The sequence below is a fragment of the Lutra lutra genome, chromosome 3 (assembly GCF_902655055.1).
Source record: "Lutra lutra chromosome 3, mLutLut1.2, whole genome shotgun sequence".
NCBI classification, from domain to species: Eukaryota; Metazoa; Chordata; class Mammalia; order Carnivora; family Mustelidae; genus Lutra; species Lutra lutra.
This window is the reverse complement of record NC_062280.1, coordinates 32,582,010-32,605,791: the sequence shown is the minus strand read 5'-3', so window position 1 is coordinate 32,605,791 and position 23,782 is coordinate 32,582,010. Positions and strand designations below refer to the sequence as shown.

Below are 23,782 nucleotides of genomic sequence, written 5' to 3'. Positions count from 1 at the left end.
CCACTCCGCCTGCACCAGCTGCCTCCCACGGACGGCCCGGGAGAGAGAGATCGGCCACTCAGAATCCGCCTGCTCCAATCCAAGGTTCATTTCACTGGCTGCCTCCAACAGTCACACCATCCCATTTGAGAACCAATAAAGAACTTTCCTTCTCCGCAGTCGCTGCGGTGGAAGGCCCCTGGTGGTTTTGACTCTGAGTCAAGTGAACTACTGGGCTGAGCACAGCTGTGAGATAAGAGGGCATAGCTGTGTATGAACGTCACCAGCCCTGTCCCTCTGATACGGCTGGCAGCCCGGCCACAGTGCCCTATTGTGACCGACTGCGAAGTCTTGAGTCATCAGGCATCGGCCCTCTCCTCTGACTCTTTTTAATGTCATTCTAAAAAATTTAAGGAATGTGTATCTTCACAGCTAAGAATCCGTATTAGAAGACACACACAATCACAAGAGTCCCACTGTTTGTTAAGAGTGGAAAACAAAACCAAGCAGAAGTCTCCGTAGAAAATTTCTTAAGTAAACCACAGAACGTTCATGCAACAGAATCCTAGGCAGTTTTTTAAAAAATGAAATTATAGGTGTACACACACACACACACACGCACATCGAGGTCTAAAATGTAAGAACTAGGGGAAAACGTTGTGAAATAATACAGTAGGATCCTATTTATGAAAAGATATTTATATACCAAGGTGCATCATAAGCTTTAGTGCATTTAAAAAATCTTGAAAGAGAGACTAATAACCATCACTTCTAGGAAGGAAGGAAGGAGACTTTTCACTTTATCTGTATTGTAGGAATTTCCTACAATGAGAATGCATTTGGTTGTACCTATAATCAAAAATGAGCTAATTATTATTTAACCTGGCAACTCTATACATATTTAAAAAGGTGTTTAGGAGCACCTGGGTGGCTCAGTAGGTTAAGCCTCTGTCTTCGGCTCAGGTCATGATCTTAGGGTCCTGGGATGCAGCCCTGCGCCAGGATGTCTGCTCGGCGGGGAGCCTGCTTCCCCCTCCCTCTCTGCCTGCCTCTCTGCCTACTTGTGATCACTTTCTCTGTCAAATAAATAATTTTTTTTAAAAAACATCTTTTTTTAAAAAGATGTTTAGATTGTGTCTCAGACTGTTTGAAACTACAAGATACAGGTGGCTTTGGCACCTGCTTTCCTGGGTCCTCCTGGCTCACTGCAACCCTGCTGCTTACAGATGCCAAGAGCTGAAAACCTACAGATGTTCAGTGACCTGCTGGGCAGCAAACGGCTTCTCTATTCCCCTCTATTAACTTGGGCATGAGGCCAAATGGGGCCGTGGGTACTAGAATGGAACTCAGAGGGGAGAGAGGAGGTTTCCTCTGGCCCACCCTAGGTTGTTCCATGCTACATCCAAGGTTCAAATCCATGTCAGTAACAGAAGGTGGTGAACTTAGTTAAGAGAAAACCAGGCAAATGTTAAGGCACAGAGAAAGAAGGAAGTGATAAATGAAATCAGTATGGGACGTAAGGGGGCACAGAGCAGAGTGATATATGTATATATATATAACATATATATATATGTTATATATATGAAATACATTTTATTACATATAACCAATGTATTATTAAGAAGATTATCTATGTAATGTTGCAGTAAGGAGATATATACAGACATACATGGTAGATACATATCGCCTTATTGCAGTATTAATATTCTCCAATTGCTAAGTTTTTAAACAGATCCAGCCTCAAGAATCTCCCATACAGTTCTCTTTTCATAGCCTGAATGTCAAATTTACATAGAGTAGACATCAGTCCTTTGTAACCCAACAGAAAGAACTGGAACTGTCTTGCTGTCAGTTGTGGTTGGAAATACAGAAGAGGGGAGGCTAATGGGGTGATGGGCTGGAACAGGAAGGAGCTGGTACAAGACAAAGACCACTAGACTAGACCAGCACACTGAGCTAGTAGGCAGTAGCTTCCTCTCTGGTCTTATCACGTGCATAGGATAAAAAAGTAGAACTCAATGATCTCAAAGCCTCCTCCTTACTCTGACCTTTTTGTTTCAAGAAAAAAAAAAAAACCTGAAATATCTACATGTGAATTGAGAATCTATCAGGCAATAGCAATCTACTAGCAAATTCACAGTTTTATGGAACTAGCTTCTGTTAAGTGAAGTTGACGAAAAAGAAAGGTCAAGTGCAACTATTCAGAGTTGGGGGGGGGCGTTAGAAAGAGACTTAGAGGTCTGAGAAGATGAAGTGTTGTTTCCAGCTTAATTAAGACTCACGAATTCTGAATTATTAAGTCTTACTTCAAAGAAGGAACTACTTTCTCGTTGCATACAGCTAATTTCAATCCTGTTCTTTTCTTAATCATGGGCTCATTATATTTCAGACGGTTCTTCCAGAGAGCTCAAACATGCCCATGACTTCTCTTTTAAAGTGTGAGATGGGCAGTTTCATCCTTGCCCTTCTCTTGTTTACCTGTAGAGAAATGGAGATGCTGGAAATTTCCAAACTACCCCAAAAGAACTGGAATTCAGGAGGTAAAACTGGTTCTCCTGCCCCTCCTACTAATCCAAAATTGGACTAGAGAGTAAGAAATCATTCTCAATTACTTTTTAGGAATAACGACAGAGGTCACAAAACAAATCTGAGAAGGGTCCCCAGAGCCCTAGAAAGACCAATATTCTCCCCACCCACCCACTGCCAAAAAGGAGACTTTTTTTTACTACTAAGGAGAAGAAAACAAAGCTAAGTTAGCAGCAAACTGCCCTGTAACTCTCTTTACAACACAAAGGAAAACAAACAAACAAACAACAACAAAAAAAACAGCTGCATCATGCTGCTCTTAGAAACAGAGCTCCTTGCCCTGGAAAAATCAGCCCACATCTCCTCGTGGCAGAGTCAGGAATCATCGTGCTCCTGTTTCTGTTTCAGTGCTTTATCTAGCTGGCGTGCCCGTTTGTTCCATTTTCCAATTCCATCAAGCAATTCAAGATTAGTTATGCACTTAGGGCCTCACACAGCAGCCTTGCCCTCATTTCTATGGTGCTGTGTTGTATTTACCTAAGATGAAGAATGAGCAGCTTCACGGGGCACTGTGCTCATGGCTGGAGAGAAATTTGGAAAGGGGCATCATTTTCTTCACACCAAGGCAAAGAGTAGATCTTTTATAATAAGGAATCTTTGCTCTATTTTTCTTTGATTATGAACATTCCACAGAGTTTATATCTCTATTAGTCCCACACAGGAATTAGGCTTTTCCTGGATGCTACACAGCTGTACACGAGACAAAGGCCAGTCTGTTGGCACAGAGGGTTTGGGAAGAGTCAAAATGTGGGAGCCAATGAACCTGGGTTCACTGAACCTCAGACTCATGGTGCAGGCTCAAATATGCCAGATGTGAGGAAAGAGAGAGAGAGAGAAAAAATGTGTGTGCTTCCATACACATACACACTCAAGAACATTTACTGAACACTTAATGGGCTGTATTGGATACCATGCTAATCCCCCTAACATTTTTATCTCCTGAAATCCCTACTTTACATTTAAATTTAAATTAGGTTCCCTTTCCTTTCTTTGTATTTCAGAGAATCCCTTGGGCCAGCTTCCCACCCCCCCCACCGGCCACCCCTCCCCAATCAGGATATAATAATGACTTGAAATATAAGGGACCACTTTGGTCCTCAAGTGGTTTCAAACGAGTTTTATTTTATTAAAGTACATTCCTTTCCCTATCTTTATGTTAAAAAAATTCAAAATTACAGAACAAATAATGCAATAAGTACTTGCATACTCTTCCTCTAGACTCACCGGTTCTGAACATCTTTTGCACACACCCCTGTGCGTATATACATATGTATTATTTTTATTTTTGTAGACCTGTTTGAAAATAAGCTGTAGATGTCAATCGTTCAATAGCCTTATCCTCTCTAAATATTTTGGCATGAAGTACCTAAGAGCAAAAACACTGTCCTTTTTTTTTTTTTTTTTAAGATTTTATTTATTTATTTGACAGACAGAGATCACAAGTAGGCAGAGAGGCAGGCAGAGAGAGAGGAGGAAGCAGGCTCCCCGCTGAGCAGAGAGCCTGAGGCGGGGCACGATCCCAGGACCCTGGGATCATGACCAAAGCCAAAGGCTTTAACCCACTGAGCCACCCAGGCCCTCCAAAACACTGTCCTTTTTAACACTATTATCATACCCAAGGAACTTAACCTCATGTGATATTCTTTTGTACCGAATCCACATTCCAACTTGATGAGTTGTCTCAGTGATATCCTTACAGTTGCTTCTCCCTATGACAGCTGTTGTGTCTTTGGATACTCTCTCCTTTTGGTCTTTTACAACATCAGTATTTTTGAAGAATCCAGGCCAGCTGTTGAATACAATGTCTCCCAATCTGGGTTTGTCTGTTTCCTCACAGTCTGATTCAGGTGAACACTTTGGCAAGAATACTTACACAGGGAGATGGAAACACATTTAATAGCTCTCAACACTCTGGCCAGGCCTCCTGCACCAACCGGTGCTCTCTCAGGACCTGGGGCGTACGGAGCACTTCCCCACATACCATGTCATTTGATCCCAAGAATAACCCTAAGACAAGACAGGACAATTATAAGAGTCTCTCCTTCAGAGATGTAAAATCTGAGGCTCAGGGACGAGAAAGGAAGCACCCTGAATCACCCCCCCAAACCCACATTACTTCCGTCTGTAAATTTAGCTGATGCATGATAAACAGCTTCTTAATGTCAATACTGATTTCTTCATGTAGCTGGTGCCTGAGCGTAGCTGCTACCATCATATTGAGCCTACAGTGGAAAGAACCAATTTCCTAATGGCAGTGATTCTAGCTTTCAATTTTGCCATAAATATAAAAATGAAACAAACACTTCTATCACATCCATAATCAAAAGGCAGACTGAGGAGTTATGAAATCAGGGGGCATTGTGAGGCTGGACAGGATAGGATGGGAACCCTTCCCATGCCACATGCAAACACAGCTGATAAACCTCCCTGGATATCCAGAATTCAAATAATCTAACACTGGGAAGACGGACAGCCAAATAATTAATATAGAAGGAATACTAGAGCCAGAAAATCACTAGTTTGCACACAGTGTCTAAGTAACACCATCCCCAGGTTACTTGTTCATGAAAAGGAAAAAGTCTTTATAAATATAATTTATATAATATAAACTTATATATACAAACATAAAAATTTATGTAGATAAATCTTTGTGATCTAACTGGCAAACACCCCACTCAAGTAATCAAAATGAGTATCACCAACAATGGGACAAATAGACAGCAAGAGCCTCTTGATGTGACATACTAAGGAAGACACATCATTTCTGTGTAATTCTTGGCACATATGCATAACTGGAATATACTCGCGATGAAACACACCAACCCAAGTTGACCTACAAACCACTACCTACAAACCACTGATCTACGCTCCTCCAAATTGCTCATGTCATAAAGACAGAAAGGAAGTTGAAAAACAAATGCAGTTTGAAGCAGGCTGAAGAGATGTGGAAACTAAATGCAAAGTATGATCCTACTGAGGGAAAAAAACACTTGGCCCCCCACCCCTGATACCCCCCAAAAGCACAGCTAACAAGGAAATTATTATGGCAATTGGTGAGATTTAAATACACACTGTACACTGGTTAATGATACTTTATCAATGTTCGATTTCCTGAATTGCACTGACATTATAGACGAGAATCATCTTGCTCTTAAAAGAGATACATAGGAGCAAATGTCATGTTTGCACACACTCCAACAGCTCAGTGATAACTGGAAAGAGTGTATTTATCATACCATTAGAGAGAGATAAAAACTGTAGCAAAATGTTACCAACTGGTGAGTGTGGGAGAAACACACACAGGAGTTCATTTTACTGTTCAGGAAACTTTTCTGAACCTTTGAATAGAAACCTCCCCCTTCTTTTATTTTATTTTATTTTATTTTATTTATTTATTTGACAGAGATCACAAGTAGGCAGAGAGGCAGGCAGAGAGAGAGAGGAGGGAGCAGGCCCCCGCTGAGCAGAGAGCCCCATGAGGGGCTCGATCCCAGGACCCTGAGACCATGACCTGAGCTGAAGGCAGAGGCTTTAACCCACTGAGCCACCCAGGCGCCCCGAAACCTCCCCCCTTTCAATGGCAAATAGCCTTGTCTCTTACTTTCTCCCCAAACACGCAACTTCCCATCATACTACCTGTACTGGCTCTACAACTTGAATTTAACATTAGCTTCCCTTAAAATTTTTAATGGGTACTTGTTAGATATTTGAAAACTTATGAATCAGAAAGGCATAACTAAAGAATGATTTGTTTACAAATGTGTCTGGAGCCACTATCCACTGGGCAAGGGGAATACAGCAGAGAACAGCAAGACAAAATCCCTGCTCTCCTGGAGCTCTGTATAGTAGAAACAAACAAAGTAATTCCAGGAGCCTGCAATTCTTTACACATTGTTTTTAGAGTCTAAACTTCTTTTAATTATCCCTCCTTGGGAGGCGCCTGGGTGGCTCAGTGGGTTAAGCCTCTGCCTTCGGCTGAGGTCATGATCTCAGGCTGAGGTCATGATCGAGCCACGTGATGGGCTCCCTGCTGGCCGGGGAGCCTGCTTCGCCCTCTCTCTGCCTGCCTACTTGTGATATCTCTCTCTCTCTTTCTCTGTCAAATAAATAAACAAAATCTTAAAAAAAAAATTATCGCTCCTGGGTATCATGATGGGATGTGGTATTTAAATCAGTTTCTCTCCATTATTTATTTATGTAACAAAACACAATATATGTGAATATTTTACATTTTAAAACTGACAATAACAAAATATATAAATTGTATACTATTTGTGAAATGTGTAAATATATAGTATATCTTCTTATTTTACTTTTTTATTAAGTGTTTTACTTTAATTGCAGTATAGTTAACATACAGTGTTATATGCGTTTCAGGTGTACAATATTCACCAATTCTATACAGTACTCAGTGCTCATCACAAATGTACTCTTAATCCCTATCACCTATTTCCTCTATCCCCCCCCAACCGACCTCTCCTCTGTTCATTCTCTATAGCTAAGAGTCCATTTCTTGGGTTCCTTTTTTTTCTTTTGCTTATTTGTTTTGTTTCTTACACTCCACATATGAGAGAGATCATATGGTATCTGTCTTTCTTTGACTTATTCTGCTCAGCATTATACTCTAGCTATATCCATGTTGTTGCAAAAGGCAAGATTTCATTCTTTTTTACAGCCGAATAATATTCCGCATTATATACACACCACATTTTCTTTATCCATTCATCTGCTGACTGATACTTGGGCTGCCTCCGTAACTTGGCTATTGTAAATAATGCTGCAATAAACACAGGGGTGCATGCATCCCTTTTAATTGGTGTTTTTGTATTTTGGGGGGTAAATACCCAGTAGTGCAATTGCTGGGTCATAGGGTAGTTTCATTTTGAACTTTTTTGAAGAACCTCCATACTGTTTTCCGCAGTGGCTGCCCCAGTTTGCATTCCCACGAACAGTGCAAACGGCTCCCCTTTCTCTACATCCTCACCAACACTTGTTGTTTCTAGTGTTTTTATTTTAGCCATTCTGACAGGTGTGAGGTGTTATCTTGTTGTAGTTTTGATTTGCATTTCCCTGATGATGAGTGATGTTGAGCATCTTTTCTCCTGCCCATTGGCCATCTGCATTTCCTCTCTGAAGTAACATTCTTTCATGTCTTCTACCCATTTTTTCATTGGACTGTTTTTGGGAAGTTAAGTTGTACAAATTCTTTATATATTTTGGATACTAACCCTTTATCAGAGATGTCATTTGAAATTTCTTCTTCCATTCAGTAGGCTGTCTTTTAGTTTTGTTGATTGTTTCCTTTGCTGTGCAGAAGCTAATATATGGTATCTTCTTCACAAATTATTTCCACTGAGTGACCCTCAGCTAAGGGGAAAATGGGTGGCTTAGTCAGTTAAGCAACTGACTTCAGCTCGGGTCATGATCTCAAGATCCTAGGATTAAGCCCTGGGCTCCGTGCTGAGAGAGGGGTCTGCTTGTCCCTGTTCCCTCTGCTCTTCCCCCTACTTGTGTCTGTGCACTCTCTCTCTCTCAAATAAATAAAAATACCTTTAAAAAAATAGGGGAGATGAAGGGCACCTGGGTGGCTCAGTGGGCTAAAGCCTCAGCCTTCAGCTTGGGTCATGATCCCAGGGTCCTGGGATCAAGCCCCGCATCGGGCTCTCTGCTCTGCAGGGAGCCTGCTTTCCCCTCTCTCTCTGCCTGCCTCCCTGCCTATTTGTGATCTCTGTCTGTCAAATAAATAAATAAAATGTTAAAAAAAAACAGGGAAGATGGTTTTGATGGAGGACACAGAGAAACTGATGGTTTAGCAAGGTGCAGTGTAAGATATATGCAGAGAGGGTAAGTGTGACCTGGTGATGGCACTTTGATTTTTATTTTTATCTATTTTTTATTTTTTAAAAGATTTTATCCATTTATTTGACATAGGGAGAGAGAGAGAGCATGCACACAAGCAGGCAGAGTGGCACAGAGAGGGAGAGGGAGAAGCAGGCTCCAGGCATAGCAGGGGAAGCCCGATATGGGACTCTATCCCAGGACTCCTGGAATCATGATCTGAGCTGAAGGTAATCGCTTAACCAACTGAGCCACCCCAGGTGGCCAAGAATACATATTTAAGAGGATTTAATTAGTAGGATATTAACAGACAAAATCCCTACAGTGTTAGTAATTCTCACTAGTATTCAAGAATCGCTAACACTGAAATGAATGCTCTGAGATTACTGAGGAAGTGAGGTCTCCAGGCATGTGGGGAGACTGCAGGATGGAGAATTGGAGCATCTCCGGACAGCTGTGGCTGAGACGGTTACAGATGAAGTGATGATTTACAATGAACTGAATTAATATTTACTGATCCGAGGAGGTAGAGTTAAGTTCACAAACTCTTAACTAAATGGAAGGGGAGCAAAAGGGCCACAAAATAACCTGCTGGTCTCGACTCTACCCAATCTGCCTGGGCTATGTCAGGGAGTCAACAAAGAAACAACTTGGGGGTTGCAGTGCATTGATTTAAAATAAAAATGAACATTCATTAAGTGTCTGCCTCCGGCTCAGGTCATGATCCCAGGGTCCTGGGATCGAGCCCCACATTGGGCTCCCTGCTCAGCGGGAAGCCTGCTTCTCCCTCTCCCACTCCCCCTGCTTGTGTTCCCTCTCTTGCTGTGTTTCTCTCTGTCAAATAAATAAATACAATCTTTAAAAAAAGAAAGAAATGAACATAGTAACTCAGATCACTTTCACCATATCGTATTGCATTGGATTGAGACATAGCTTTGCTTCTGTTTATGGAACTGTCAATATTCTATCCTCATATGTGTTATTTCAAATAAAAGTCTCCATTTTATTTATTTATTTTTTTAAGGAGGCTCCAATACCAACATGAGGCTTGAACTCATATACCCATAGATTGAGAGTCATGTGCTCTACCAACTAACCAGCCAAGCATCCTCCAAATGAAAGTCTTTTTTTTTTTTTTTTTTTTTTTTAGAATGTTAGCATGTTAGATAGGCACAAGTGAAAATAAGAGTTCTAGGTTTTCTAATCTCAAAAGCGAATTTGGATTCGGTCATTTTTATTTGACCCCTGACCAATTAATTATTTGTCAACAGAGTTATAACTAGGCTGCTCCACATGATGACCACTTTACTTAAAACTAAAGTTCAAAAAAAAAAAAAACCCAAAAAACACTAAAGTTCACCCTCACCAGGCGATAACTATAATCATTTAAATCAATAGAATACACTTGGCTTTCAACATTAGCAACTTACCTCATATGTGTATGAGTTGTACTTAATCAAACTTCTAGTTCCTATAAGTCATGTCTTTCAATTCTCCCTATATCCCCCAAAAAGCCAATTATAGTACTTTGCCCATAAGGGACCAAAAATGACTATTTAATATTGCAACAAAGAAAAATCATGGTCTAATCATGTTGATTATCTGGTCAAAAAATATACATTATGCCAAAGAAATGTAACTAGCTTATCTTGGAAAAACACAACTGCAAACTTATCTCCCTGTTCCCATTACACTAACTAATCAACAGTGTTAACATTCCATTTGAATTAAATATGGCATTAAAAAATAGTGTCACGTGACTGCACATGAACTACAAGGCTCTCAGAAACTGACAGTAAATGGTAAAATCCCATGCGAATGAAATAGATCTAAAAACATTATGAATGTCATTTAATGAAATATCCGCGGTGAAACTGTTACTTTCAGTTTCAGATCCAGCACACAGTTTGGTTAACGGTGCTATCAGCGTCTGGCTCTACGCTGTCTCTGGCTCAGCAATCCAGGTCACTTTCGGTGTGAAGAGCTCATTACTCTGCTCCTTGCTCTTCTATCAACAGTCTGTCACCCTCCTCCCCCATCTCAATTCCCCCCAGTATACCACTTTTTAAAATAAAATCAGCTCATATTAAAATACACATAAAAATAGCAAGTGGCCCCCCAAAATGCTTTTGCTACAGAAACCAGCGCACGTGAATTACACAGAAATCTGCCTCTATTAATAGACCGATGTAATGTGTTCATCAAAGAACCGCTATGTTCCAATCTGCTAGTACAGAGAAATAGATTCATATAGAGTACTAGGAACTTTATGTCTAAATTGGATTCTCCCTGTTGTAGTTCAATAGTAGTATTTGTGAAAGTGATCAATTCCCAAATGGAAAATATAGTCATTTCTTAGCCAGAAGGCATACCGTAAATGAAGCTCAAATAACATCTATAGGATTCTTATTTTAGGAAGGTCTTATTCAAAGCCACTTCTCTTGCATTAGCACTGCAATCAATAACAATAACATTGCTCAAAGGAAGGTAATACTTTTACTTATTCTAACAAGCCTTTAGTCTTCAATATACATACCAACAGTGTGGATAGGTTTCCTATAGGGCATCAGGCCAAAATTGTATTGAAAAATTCCTCTGGCATGGAACAGCGGCAAAGCAAACCCCATGATCTTCTGCAGCTTCTCCTGCACAGTTCGAAGCCATGAACCTTCAGGGTTGTTAACTTGCTTAAATAGCTCATTTTCTCCAAAAGAAAACACCGGGACCAAGGAGGCGCTACAAAGAACAAAGCAGAAGAATACAAATTCTTTTTTTTTTTAAGATTTTATTTATTTATTTGACAGAGATCACAAGTAGGCAGAGAGGCAGGCAGAGAGAGAGGAAGGGAAACAGGTACCCTGGGATCATGACCTGAGCTGAAGGCAGAGGCTTTAACCCACTGAGCCACCCAGGCGCCCCAAGAATACAAATTTTTAAGGAAAACAATTTAATTGTTTTATTCTGTTCAAATGACTTTTGCAACATATCCGAAGAATTTTTCTTTTCTTTACTTTCAATATTTTTTATTTATTTATTTACTTATTTATTTATTCAGTTCAACTAGTCAGCATATAGTACATCATTAGTTTTTGATGTAATGTTCAATGACTGGGCATGCGTTTTGATGGGTGTTGTACGTAACCGATGAATATGTGAACAAAGAATTTTTCAGTGTTCCCATGTCTCTCTGTACTGTTAATTTCATGTTCCACACAATGCAACTGACTTATACTTGAAATCCTTTTGGGCGGTATTTTAGCCACTTAGTGATCTGTGGAATTTTATTCCACAGAAAAATCAAGGGTCCAGGAAGTTTCTTTCCCACCTATAATTCAGGCCATGATTCATTTGTCCATTTGGCTGGAAATTTATACTCTGTATAAAATTTCATAATTTTTTGCTTGCTTTTTTTTTTTGGAGAGTTTATTTATTTCCTTGAGAGAGAGAGAGAGAGAGAGAGAGAGAGAGAAGGAGTGGGGAAGGGAGGGGCAAGAGAAAGAGAAAAGCAGACTCCCCCCTGAGCAGGCAGCCCAATGAGGGGCTCAATTCTAGGACCTGGGATCATGACCTGAGCTGAAGGCAGAGGCCCAACTGCCTGAACCACCCAGACACCCTGTTTGCTTTGCTTTTAAAGGTGCATTTAACTTCTGGATGGGACGGTATTGAGCTACCTTAGTGGGGAGGCTGTATACCATTTCCCATGAACATCCATATCTGCTTTTATTGTAAGGTCGACTAAGAGGAAGTCTGTCTTTAAGGACTAGAAAAATTACTTTATTTCTTTGTGTTCATTTAATAACATCTTAATTTCTCTGACCCAGGTTACCTGAAATGAGAAGTTACTTACCCATGGGTCAAAGCAATTTTAACAAATCCTTTCCGCTGGCGGATGAACAGAGTGAATTTTCCAGGATGGGCATCCAGTGATTCTTCTGCACCCCCAAGAACAATGACTGAAATGTTTCCACCTCCCTCCTTGCTCAGCACATGGGACACACTTTTCTTAGAAACTGAGACTGACCCTTAGTGAATAAAACAAAAGGCTAAGTATTTATTTTAAAAATTAAAAAGTTTTTATCATAATATTCAATGGCATCAGCAAACATTTAATAAAATTCCCTATCCTGCTTACATTTGGAACATCTTGTAGTTTATAATTTTGCCACAGCCGGATCTTTGGTAATATATTCCATTAATAAAACATAACATTTTGGCAGGTGATGGGTTAGGTCTTTAAAATATCACTTGTTTTTAGATCTATCTCTTATCTGGGTAGGTTGTACATTGCTCAACTCTATGGACTCTATTCACATTGCACTGTAAGTGAAAGATGCCCTCTGCATCTGGATAGCTGTATATGGTGGCCTTGATCACTACCCTGGTGCATCCTGGTTCAGAACCAAAAAGCATATTCTTTTCAAGAGGTTGCACTGGACCTTCTGAACACACAAGGGCCAGTTTTCAGATATTCTATGTGGATTCTTGTTTCCCAAATCTAGATTTATAATGTAAATGATTTTAAAAATTCAGACATCTGACAAATAACCAGATCTTTTTTTTTTTTTAAAGATTTTATTTATTTATTTGACAGAGAGAGATCACAAGCAGGCAGAGAGAGAGGAGGAAGCAGGCTCCCTGCTGAGCAGAGAGCCCGATGCGGGGCTCAATCCCAGGACCCTGAGGTCATGACCTGAGCCGAAGGCAGCGGCTTAACCCACTGAGCCACCCAGGCGCCCCAAATAACCAGATCTTTACATAGTTCTAAAATGTCTAGTCTGACTTTGATAAGTTGTTTGTTTAAGATAGTTATGTAATTGTTCAGTCTTGTATCAGGCTTTCCCACATAAAAATAACTTTAAAGATTCCTTGTCACATTTTGAATGTACTAAGTACTTTTTCCTCTTGGAGGAAAAAGCCATGAACTCTTAAATGGAAAAAAAAAAACAAAAAAATACAAGCCACTCATGACCTGTATTACAGAGATAATTGCTTTTTAAAGTCTTATTGTTTCCTTCCATTCATGGCTTTATCTATTTTTTGAGTCATAAAAGAATGTGTCAGGCAGGCTTTATTAAGACACAACATACCTCATTTCTCAAAGGACAGCTATATGCTCATTTTACTATAAGTGCCTATTACTGGGGGAATAGAAAATAAGGCAGGATTCTGACTGACCAACCACTTACTAAAAAGACAGAAGAAGGAGGGTTAGAGGGTAGAGAACCTGAGTCTCAATGGGTTTGAACTTCTCTTGAGTTCAAGGCATTGCCATTCTGCCCTGCATGCCTGGAGTGGGAGCTGGAGGCATTAATTCCATTGGAAAGGGGGCCTTCTTTTTTTTTTTTTTTTTTTTAAAGATTTTATTCATTTATTTGACAGAGAGAGAGATCACAAGTAGACAGAGAGGCAGGCAGAGAGAGAGACAGAGAAGCAGGCTCCCTGCTGAGCAGAGAGCCCGATGCGGGACTCGATCCCAGGACCCTGAGATCATGACCTGAGCCGAAGGCAGCGGCTTAACCCACTGAGCCACCCAGGCGCCGGAAAGGGGGCCTTCTGAGTTTCCAGACACCAGCTCTCCTCCAGCCACTTCTCAGTTCCCTCTCTGGGCTCTCTTTATAGACCATCCTTAAATGCTGCTATGACTTAGAGCTCTAAGACCTGCATATTTGTATTCCTCTAAAATTTCTATGTTGAAACCCTAATCCCCAGTAGGAAGGTATTAAGAGGTAGGGCCTTTGGAAAGTAACTAGGTCATGAGAACATAGCCCCAAGATGGGATCAGTGTCCTTACAAAAAGAGGAAGAGAGGACCTAACAAGATGACTATCCTTAAGCCAGGAAAGGATCTCTAATCAGACACCAGATCTGCCAGGGCCTTGATCTTGGACATCCAGCCTCCAGAAGAGTGAGAAATAAATGTCTATTATTTAAGTCACCCAGTCTATAGTATTCTGTTACAGCAGGCTGAACTAAGACAGGCTCCTTCAGAGTCTCTAATATCTTCTAATGTTATCTACATACAAGGATTCAAGTACAACTTAAGTGTGCTGAGCTCTCCCAAATCCATCTCCTGGGACATTTTCCTCCTGAGGCTCTACACCCACACTTCCAATGGCCCAATGGACATTTCTACCTCACCAACTCAAAGACACCACAAACTCCATGTTTCCAAACCCAGTGCACTGTGTTCCTCTTACAACATTACCTCTCAAGGTAAATGGGACCATCACCTATCTTGTCACACAAGTCAGAGGTATAGGCTCCTCCCATACATACCCCCCTCTTCTTAGCAACCACGTTGACTCATCACTCATTCTCTCATTCAAAACACTTCTTGAGCACCTGCTATAGGCAAGACACTGTGCTAGATGCTGATGATACGACATATATAGTTGCTACCTTCATGAGGCCACATCAGTCCCTAAGTCTTGTCAAATCCATCAGCTGTTTTTCATATCGACCTCATCTGGGCTATATACGTGGCTGTTGTGATCTGATCTCTGCTACCTGCCAAGCCGTACTGGGCACATGGGAAGGAACATGAGCCTCAAAACACAGAATGTGCCCTGGCTGATGAGTAGAGGTTCACCAAAATGGACCACAGAGGAGTAGTTTGGAGGGGGGACTTATGGGGACTTACAGTGACAGAAATCCCTTGGGTAAGAGCAAAGCAGGCACTGGTCAGCAAAGGACCTCTGAAACTCTATTGCTGCTTCTTTTTTTTTTTAAGACTTTATTTATTTATTTGACAGAGAGAGAGATCACAAGTAGGCAGAGCAGCAGGCAGAAAGAGAGGGGGAAGCAGGCTCCCTGCCAAGCAGAGAGCTGGATGTGGGGCTTGATCCCAGGACCCTGAGATCATGACCTGAGCTGAAGGCAGCCGCTTAGTGACAGCCACCCAGGCACCCCTCTATTGCTTCTTTACTGCATGAGGTTTGGTACACATGTCTGTCTGTCTTTCACACCCAGAGACGCAGCCACCAAGCCAGGCATAGAGTAGAAAAGCAGCCTTGGACCAGGGGCCATCCTGGAAGCTGGTTCTAGGAAAAAATTGAGAACTCTCCAAACTTTGAGATAAGGACACCCTAAGGCTCTACCAGGTACAAATTTCGATATTTTTATTTAACTTTATTTAGCTTTATTTTAGCTTTTATTTGGCTACAAGTTTGGATATTTTATTTAGCTTCAGTTTGGATATTTTTTTATCTAGCTTTTAGAAATAACGCAGGTGATGGCAGAAAGGAAAAGATCCCATGATGTCATAAGCCAGAAAGGACAGACAAGCTTAATCTCAAATGCCAGCTCGAGCAAATGGCAATGACTCCAAGGGCACTATATGGAGAAAGACTCTTAAGGTTGACTACATGTATCTGACATGGCCACGGAAAGGGGTGTTCCTACATCTCTTGTACCATAAATTTGCCACACCTGCTCTCAGTTACCACTACCCAAACTCACTTGCAGCTTGGAATCAGAAAACAGTATATTGGAAATATATTTCTGTGCTTTTTTTGAAATTTAAAAAATTTCCCTTTAATTTTTTTTCCTCTTATAAAACTAACCCAATCAATGTCTGCAAAACAAGGGAGGGATTTTTTGCCTGTATAATAGTTTGGAGGTTTGGGGCGCCCTCTAGAGGCCACACGCAGTGACAGCCAGACTGGACAGAGAGCCCAGGGCCCTAAGGATGAAGGTGGGTCCATATGCAGTACCTGAAAACCCAGCCAGGGATCCCAGTCCTCTGGTAGTTAGTGATTTCCTATCAGGTGTACAATGACAACAGAGACTTAAGAGATTAATAGGAATTAATGAAAACCTGGGAGACCCTGGAAAATTCTATCTTTGAATATGCCACTTATCCTGAAATTACACATTTTCAAAAAAAGGCTACCCACTTTTCTTCATATCCCAGAAATGCAAGACAACAATAGTTAATGTAGACGATGACCATAAACATAAAGCACTTTGTAAGGTCCTGTAGTTCATGCTGAGTCAATAAGTTGGTCAGGTTAAAAAATCAAATAAACTGAACCCCTCAGGGGCGCCTGGGTGGCTCAGTGGGTTAAGCCGCTGCCTTCGGCTCAGGTCATGATCTCAGGGTCCTGGGATCAAGCCCCGCATCGGGCTCTCTGCTCAGCAGGGAGCCTGCTTCCTCCTCTCTCTCTACCTGCCTCTCTGCCTGCTTGTGATCTCTCTCTGTCAAATAAATAAATAAAATCTTAAAAAAAAAAAAAAAAACTGAACCCCTCAAACTGACGTGAGAGCTGTTCACACAAGCTTAGCCTCTGTACACACTCATATGTGTCTTTATAGTATTTCAGCTCAATTTTATTCTTGGAATTGGTAGAATCATGGTTTCATTAATCAAAGAGTCTTCCACTAGTTCAGAGTAGCAGAGTAAAATGAACTCCGTTCTGAGCCAAGTTCTATTTAATCTGGGAAGAAAAACTCAAACTGAGTATGCTTCACTTATACACGGCTGTTACTTCAAGATATATTGGAGGCTATTTTCCATCTCTAATGCTCATAAACACAGGCAAAGTGCTTCTCCGAAGGTGCAATCTATCACTTGTTTGACCCAAGATTCTTTCTTCCACATCTGGATACACAAAATGCATTTATCAATTTATTCTTGCATTGAATTAATATCTGTTGAACAGTCCTATATCCCAGACCTTATGCTAGAAAGGAGTGGGGGGAAAAAGGAAATAGTCTGGGTCTTCCTGAAACTTCCAGTCCAGTGGGAGAGACGAGAAACATCCAAGCAGCATGGGAAGAATCAAACAGGGATACAGACACAGGGCTTGACTAAGAAACCATAAACCTGGGCGCCTGGGTGGCTCAGTGGGCTAAGCCTCTGCCTTCAGCTCAGGTCATGATCTCAGGGTCCTGGGATCGAGCCCCTCATTGGGTTCTCTGCTCGGCAGGGAGCCTGCTTCTCCCTCTCTCTCTGCCTGACTTGTGTTCTCCGTCTCTCTGTCAAATAAATAAGTAAAATCTTAAAAAAAAAAAAAAAACAAAACTATAAACCTGTGTTTGGGAGGGGACATCCTGTGTGATCCCACCACCCTCAAACACTGGAGAAATAAGAATCTGCCTTCACTTACCACTGGTCATCAGATAGTCTCGAAAGAGTGGACAGCGGAACCAAAATGGGAGCACATGAAGATATGCAGTGAAGCCAGGAAACAGCTCCTCGAAGTCCGAATAATTTGTACAAAAATTTCCAAAGGCTCCAGCAACAAGCACTCCATGGGGGTGAAACCCAAATATATAGTTGCGACTTGGATCCAAATCCCAGGTTTTGATGAGCTACCATATAGAGTGAGATAAAAAAAAAAAAAAAAAAAAAAAAGGTTCAGATTAGGTTCCAATAGGAAACCAAGAAACTCATGATTAGTTTTTACGTCAGAAGGAAACAGAGGAGCGCCTAGGTAGCTCAGTCAGTCAAGTGTCTGCCTTCTGCTTAGGTCATGATCTCGGGGTCCTGGGATCCCACATTGGGATCCCTGATTGGTGGGGAGGCAGGTGGGGAGGTGGTGGGGAGGCTGGGTGGGGAGGCTGCTTCTCACTCTCCCCTCTGCTTGTGTTCTCTCTTGCTTCTTCTCTCGAATAAATAAATGAATAAAATATTAAAAACAAACAAACAAAAAAGGAAATGGAAAACATGACTTGTTTAGTTCTCTGGGTTAGAGCTATTTCCAAATGTATAAACTATTTCCTGAGCCCAGAGCCCCCCCGCACATAGCCTCCAAAATGGTGTCAATTTAGCTCAGATCCCATTTAGAAATTTGGGCTGATTGGGGCACCTGGGTGGCTCAGTGGTTAAAGCCTCTGCCTTCAGCTCAGGTCATGATCTCAGGTTCCTGGGATCAAGTCCCGCATGGGGCTCTCTGCTCAGCGGGGAGCCTGCCTCCTCCTCCTGTCTCTCTCTGCCTGCCTCTCTGCCTACTTGTGATCTGTCAAATTAAAAAAAAAAAAATCTTTAAAGAAATTTGGGCTGATCTGCAGGCTTTCTCCCTCTGCAAAGAGAAAAGCTTGAACTATTTATGATGAAAACAAATTTCCACTCTTCTCCCAGCTCAAGATACTACAACATAAAACAATTCTACTCACGTGAATCGGAAAATAGTCCTTAAAATACCTCCAAACGGTCCAGCTTCTGACCCAATTGGATCTCCTTCCCCCTTGCTCTGGGGTACTCCAGTCAAAGTAAAGCCATGTCATATAAGGGACATAGAGGAACCAATAGTTGTATACGATCAGTATCACGATGACTGCAATGCACACTTGTGCTGTAAGAAAGGGAAAGACCTCAGGAATCAGGGTCAGTCAGCATCTGCTCACTGTACTGTATAATCAGTGGTCCATGGCAGGGGGGTTTAATTAATACACCAGGTGCATTAAACTGAGCCTAAGTCCAAGTGAGGTAATAAAACAAGACAGCAATGATACAGTATTATTTAACATTTATTGTCTATTGACTATATGCCAAGTACTATATTGTATTCTCCCAAAATATTTTCATGTAGTCCTTGCATAGCTACAGTATCAACGAAGTGGCCACAGACAGCCCCTTTTGTAGAAGAGAAAATGGCATAGAGAGGTTAAATGGATTGCCCAAGCCCCACAGAAAGGAACTGGTTGATCTAAATCCACAGTGTACTCTCAAAGTCGCTGGTCTGCACAGCCTCCCTGACATGATATATGGAGGAATCATTGCTGAAAAAAGGGACGCAGGAATTCCTACTATAGGTGTTTACCTTGCTGAGCCACCATTATTTATGTGCTCACAAAGAGGGAACATTCTAGCAACAAACTATTTTCAGGAACTCTGTCGCCAGAGACAGAAATAGCGTAGGAGAAACTCTTTATATCTTAGTTCATCTTTCACTACTTACAACATTTCATTATGACAAAGCAAAATCCAAATTGTTTATGCACCGAATGACATAGCTTCAAAATATATGAAGCAAGAAAACTTGACTGGGTAGTAGTGACAAGAATGTTTGCCTTAAAGTAATACATTAAGCTAAGCCAGATTTTTTTTTTTATATCAGTGCTCTCATACTAAAAAATATTTATAAAAAGAGAAATATAGATGGTCTGGGTGGCTCAGTCAGTTAAGCATGTGACTTGATTTTGGCTCAGGTCCTGATCTCAGGGTCCTAGGAGCCCTGGGTCTTGGTTCCATGCTTTGTGGGGAGCCAGCCTGCTTAAAATGTGCTCCCTCTCCCTCTCTGCCTCCCACCCACCCACCCCCATGCTCTCTCTCAAATAAAGAAATAAATCTTTAAAAAAAGAGAGGGAGAGAAATATTAATAAGAAAGAAGGAGGGAAGCATAAAGTCATAAAACTTGGCACACAGTAAGTGCCCAATAAATACCACCCGTTACCTATGACTTTAAGATTGCCTTTGTCTCTTCTTCTGTTACGTTCTGCAGTTTTGGTTTTAGAGCTGATTTCAGTTCCCCAAACTCCTATCCACTCCCTATCAACTTTGCTACAAAGAGTTCTGTTTCCAAACCATCCATCATAGTATCTGATTAATAGCACTTTGACCTATCACAGTTTTGTAGGTACAATTTTTTTTTTTTTTGCCAAAAACAGAACATATATTTATATTTCTAGAGATACATAAATCAGTAAATATCCCAGTATAGATTTAACCTAAATACAGAATTGACCCCCGTTTAAGAGGACAGACCTGCTTTCTCCAGGATAGGTTAAGGTTTATTAAAGGAAAGTACACGAAAGGTTAAGGAAGAACGTGCCCTCTATCCCTCCATGGGGTGTTTGTTACGTTCTGGAACAGCCAGGGGCGTTTCCATGACTCCAGGAGTACGGCCAAAGAGAGTGTCCTCTGCCCTCATTCCTATCAGGATCATTTCATTTTGCTTCCCCTGCTTCCCTCTACCTAGGTCTGAGTGCTGACAATTTACCACTGTTGGTTAATTTTCTCTTTATTTCACTACCATGTGTCAATTATGTACAAGAAACTTCCATGGGTCTCATTAAGCTGCATTCTCCACTAGATCAGGTGAGCTAATAAGATGCAGCAGGGAAGGGAGAGATTAGTTTCTGAGTGATGTCCACCTCCCCCAGGCAATGTCATTTTCTCTCCTCCCAACCCTCAAGGTACATATTACTGTCCCCATTTTGCAGATGTGGAAACTGAAGCTCAGGGATTTTTAGGGTCCAAAGGACTTGAACCTGAATCTGCCTCATTCTTAAACCCACACACTTTTTTCAATTTTTTAATTTTATTTTTTTAAAGATTTTATTTATTTATTTGACAGACAGAGATTATAAGTAGGCAGAGAGGCAGAGAGAGAGAGAGAGAGAGAGAGAGAGGAGGAGGAGGCAGGCTCCCTGCTGAGCAGAGAGCCTGATGCGGGGCTCGATCCCAGGACTCTGGGATCATGACCTGAGCTGAAGGCAGGGGCTTTAACCCACTGAGCCACTCAGGAGCCCTAGACCCACACTTTTTTTTTTTTTTAAAACAAAACAAAACAAATCATAGCTCATGGCAAGAGCACCATAAACTTACAAGTATTTATTAGAAACACGTAGGCAGGCTCATAAGCATAAGAAATCAGGCAAACGGGAGGATCTGTTTTCCTTACTATAATGATGGAGAAACTGAGACCAAAAGCATAATAACTTAATTTGAACCATAGGAGTCAAGAGCAGATCCAGAAATAAAGTCCCCAGGCTACTCATTCGGTGTTCCACTAACCCAACCACACACACACACTAATTGAATACATACTGCATCTCTCTTCAACAGCCACTAAATGTTCTGCATGGATAATGGTTAAAACACGGACCTGGAATTGGACCGCTCATGTTGGAATCTGCCACCGACTAGCTGCCTAACCTGCAGCGAGTTCTTTTACTTCTTGAACCTTAATGCCTTTACCTGTGAGATAAGCTAATGACAGCACCCGCCTTCAAGGACGAGGGGGAAATAAATGTAGACATGCCATCATGCCTAGCACACTCTTGACAAATGGGAGCGGTGTTATAGTGATGGTGTTTACTATCACACGTTTGGAAAATGCAAAAACTAAAAGCGGATAAAACAGCACCCACATTCTTATCACTCAACCAAAAGTACTGTTAAAATTTTCCTTGTGGTCTTTTTTTTTTTTTTCCCCTATGAACAGTTATGTTTCCTTAACATGGCTGACCACTTTTTTTTTTAAGTTTCTGTATTGTATCTCTTATGATGATCTCACACTAGCTGTTTTATTTTATAAATTTCGTATTAAAACCTCTTCAAAAATGGTCTTTTGGGGGCGCCTGGGTGGCTCAGTGGGTTGAAGCCTCTGCCTTCGGCTCAGGTCATGATCCCAGGGTCCTAGGATCGAGCCCCGAATCTGGCTCTCTGCTCAGCAGGGAGCCTGCTTCCTCCTCTCTCTGCCTGCCTCTCTGCCTACTTGTGATCTCTGTCTGTCAAATAAATAAATAAAAATATTTTTTAAAAAAATGGTCTTTTTGATGACTGATTCACATTCCATTGGATGACAATACTAATTCAACCATTCTTTTCTTTTTGAAAATGTGGGCTTCTCACAAATTTTCTCTAGAAACATAAATTTGTATAACATTTGCCCACATTTTAATTTACTTCTAGAGGACAATCAGGAAAACCCTGGATCACCAAGCAGAAACACCTCTGTCACTTGATACACTCTGATTCCTCAGGATCCAAAGGCGTTGTTCTCATTTAAACTCCCACTGCACACATTGCATTCATTCTTTAATATTTCATATCGTTTACAGCACCAAAATAGCTTTTTAAATCCCATGATCCTAAATTGGACTGAAAGAAGAAACACTTAAAAAACTAGGTGACCGGATCACCTCTCTTTTCTATTTTTATCTCATTAAGCAATCCAAGGTAACATGATTCCTCTGAATGGGAGGTCAAAGAGAAAAGATAAAAAAAAGTCTACTCCAACATACTGCATGGCTCTCAAAACTGACAGTGATACCCTTTAAAAGTGTCTTGATCTACAAACCAAGTTGCACAGAAGGCATAAATTTCAGCTACGACGACCGAGGTATACGTTGAATGAAAAACCAAAAGCCAGCCTCTATCATTCACACTCTATTATAACTTCATGCCCACAGATTCTACTTCCTGTACATCATCAAGAAGCAGCCTCTCCCTCACTTCTTTTTTTAAATGCAGTGAAACTCACATAACACAAATGAACCATTTTAAAGAAATCAATCTGGTAGCGCTTAATACATTCACAGTGTTGTAATTCTACCTAGTTGCAAAATACTTAGATCACTCAAAAATGAAACCCTGAGCCCATCAGGCAGTTACTCCCTATTCCCTTCTTCTCTGCCCCTGGCAACCAGCAATCTGCATTATGTCTATGTCGAGATGTTTTGTATGAATGGAATGATCCAATATGTAAGCTTCTGTAGACTTTCACTTAATATCAGGTGTTTGAAGTTCATCTGTCTTGAAGCGTGTATCAGTACATCATTCCTTTTTAGGGTTGAATAATATTCCCCTATATGACTATATCATGACTTGTTCACCCATTCATCTGTTCAACATTCACCATTCAACATTTGATTTGTTTCCACCTTTTGGCTACTATGAATAATGCTGCAATGGCCCACCCACTTCAACAGTACTAAGAGAAACAAATAAGGCTCAGCCAAAATGTATGGCATTGTAATTAAATTTAGCAACACCAATAAAGGGACAAAATGACATGACACCTCTTAATATGATCTAATGGGAAATAAACCTCATTACTTTTGTGGTCTTTTTGCCAAAAACACTCAACCTGACTCTAATCATGACAACATAATTAGGCAAGTCCAGACTCCGGGACATTCTATAAGATAGTTAGCTGGGGCTATTCAGAAAATACCAGAGTTATAAGAGACTAAAAAACAAATAAAAGGTGGGGCACCTGGGTGGCTCAGCTGGTTAAGCATCTGCCTTTGGCTCAGGTCCTGATCCTGGGGTCCTGGGATCCAGCCTCGTATGGGGCCTCCCTGCTCGGTGGCATGTCAGCTTCTCCCTCTGTCTCTCCCTTGCTGCTGCCCCCTCTCTCTCTAACAAATAAATAAAATCTTGGGGGGAAAAAGAAAGGTATAGGGGCTGGTCTGGCTTTAAAGGAAAATTTGAAGACAATTAAGGAAACCTGAATATGAGCCATTTTTAAATAAGATTATTGTATCACTGACAAATTTTGGGGGTATGATATTGGGATTGTGATTATGTAGAAGTTCCTTGTTTTCAAGAGACACATTCTATAGTATTTATCATGAAGTGCATTGATGTCTACAACTTACTTTCTTACTTTCAAATGGTTCAACAGCAACAATAATAACAAAGTGTATGT

The 23,782-nt window shown here is 41.0% G+C and overlaps 1 protein-coding gene across 5 annotated transcripts in view; it reads right to left on the bottom strand.

Moving 5' to 3' along the window:
• Positions 1-23,782, bottom strand: part of MOGAT1 (monoacylglycerol O-acyltransferase 1) — a 42,762-nt gene that overhangs the window by 7,965 nt on the left and 11,015 nt on the right. For 3 of the 5 annotated variants that reach the window (XR_007125819.1, XM_047721336.1, XM_047721333.1), the window contains exons 2-5: positions 18,519-18,697; positions 17,510-17,714; positions 12,251-12,425; positions 10,940-11,139 (exon numbers count right to left, since the gene is read on the bottom strand). Coding sequence is in view for 4 of the 5 variants with exons in the window: in XM_047721336.1 (XP_047577292.1) it covers positions 10,940-11,139; positions 12,251-12,425; positions 17,510-17,714; positions 18,519-18,697 (759 nt within the window). In the remaining variant the exon portion in view is untranslated. Of the gene's footprint in view, positions 1-4,075; positions 4,573-7,603; positions 7,933-10,939; positions 11,140-12,250; positions 12,426-17,509; positions 17,715-18,518; positions 18,698-23,782 lie in introns of those variants that run through there. The other 2 variants (XM_047721334.1, XM_047721335.1) reach the window with 2 other exon arrangements.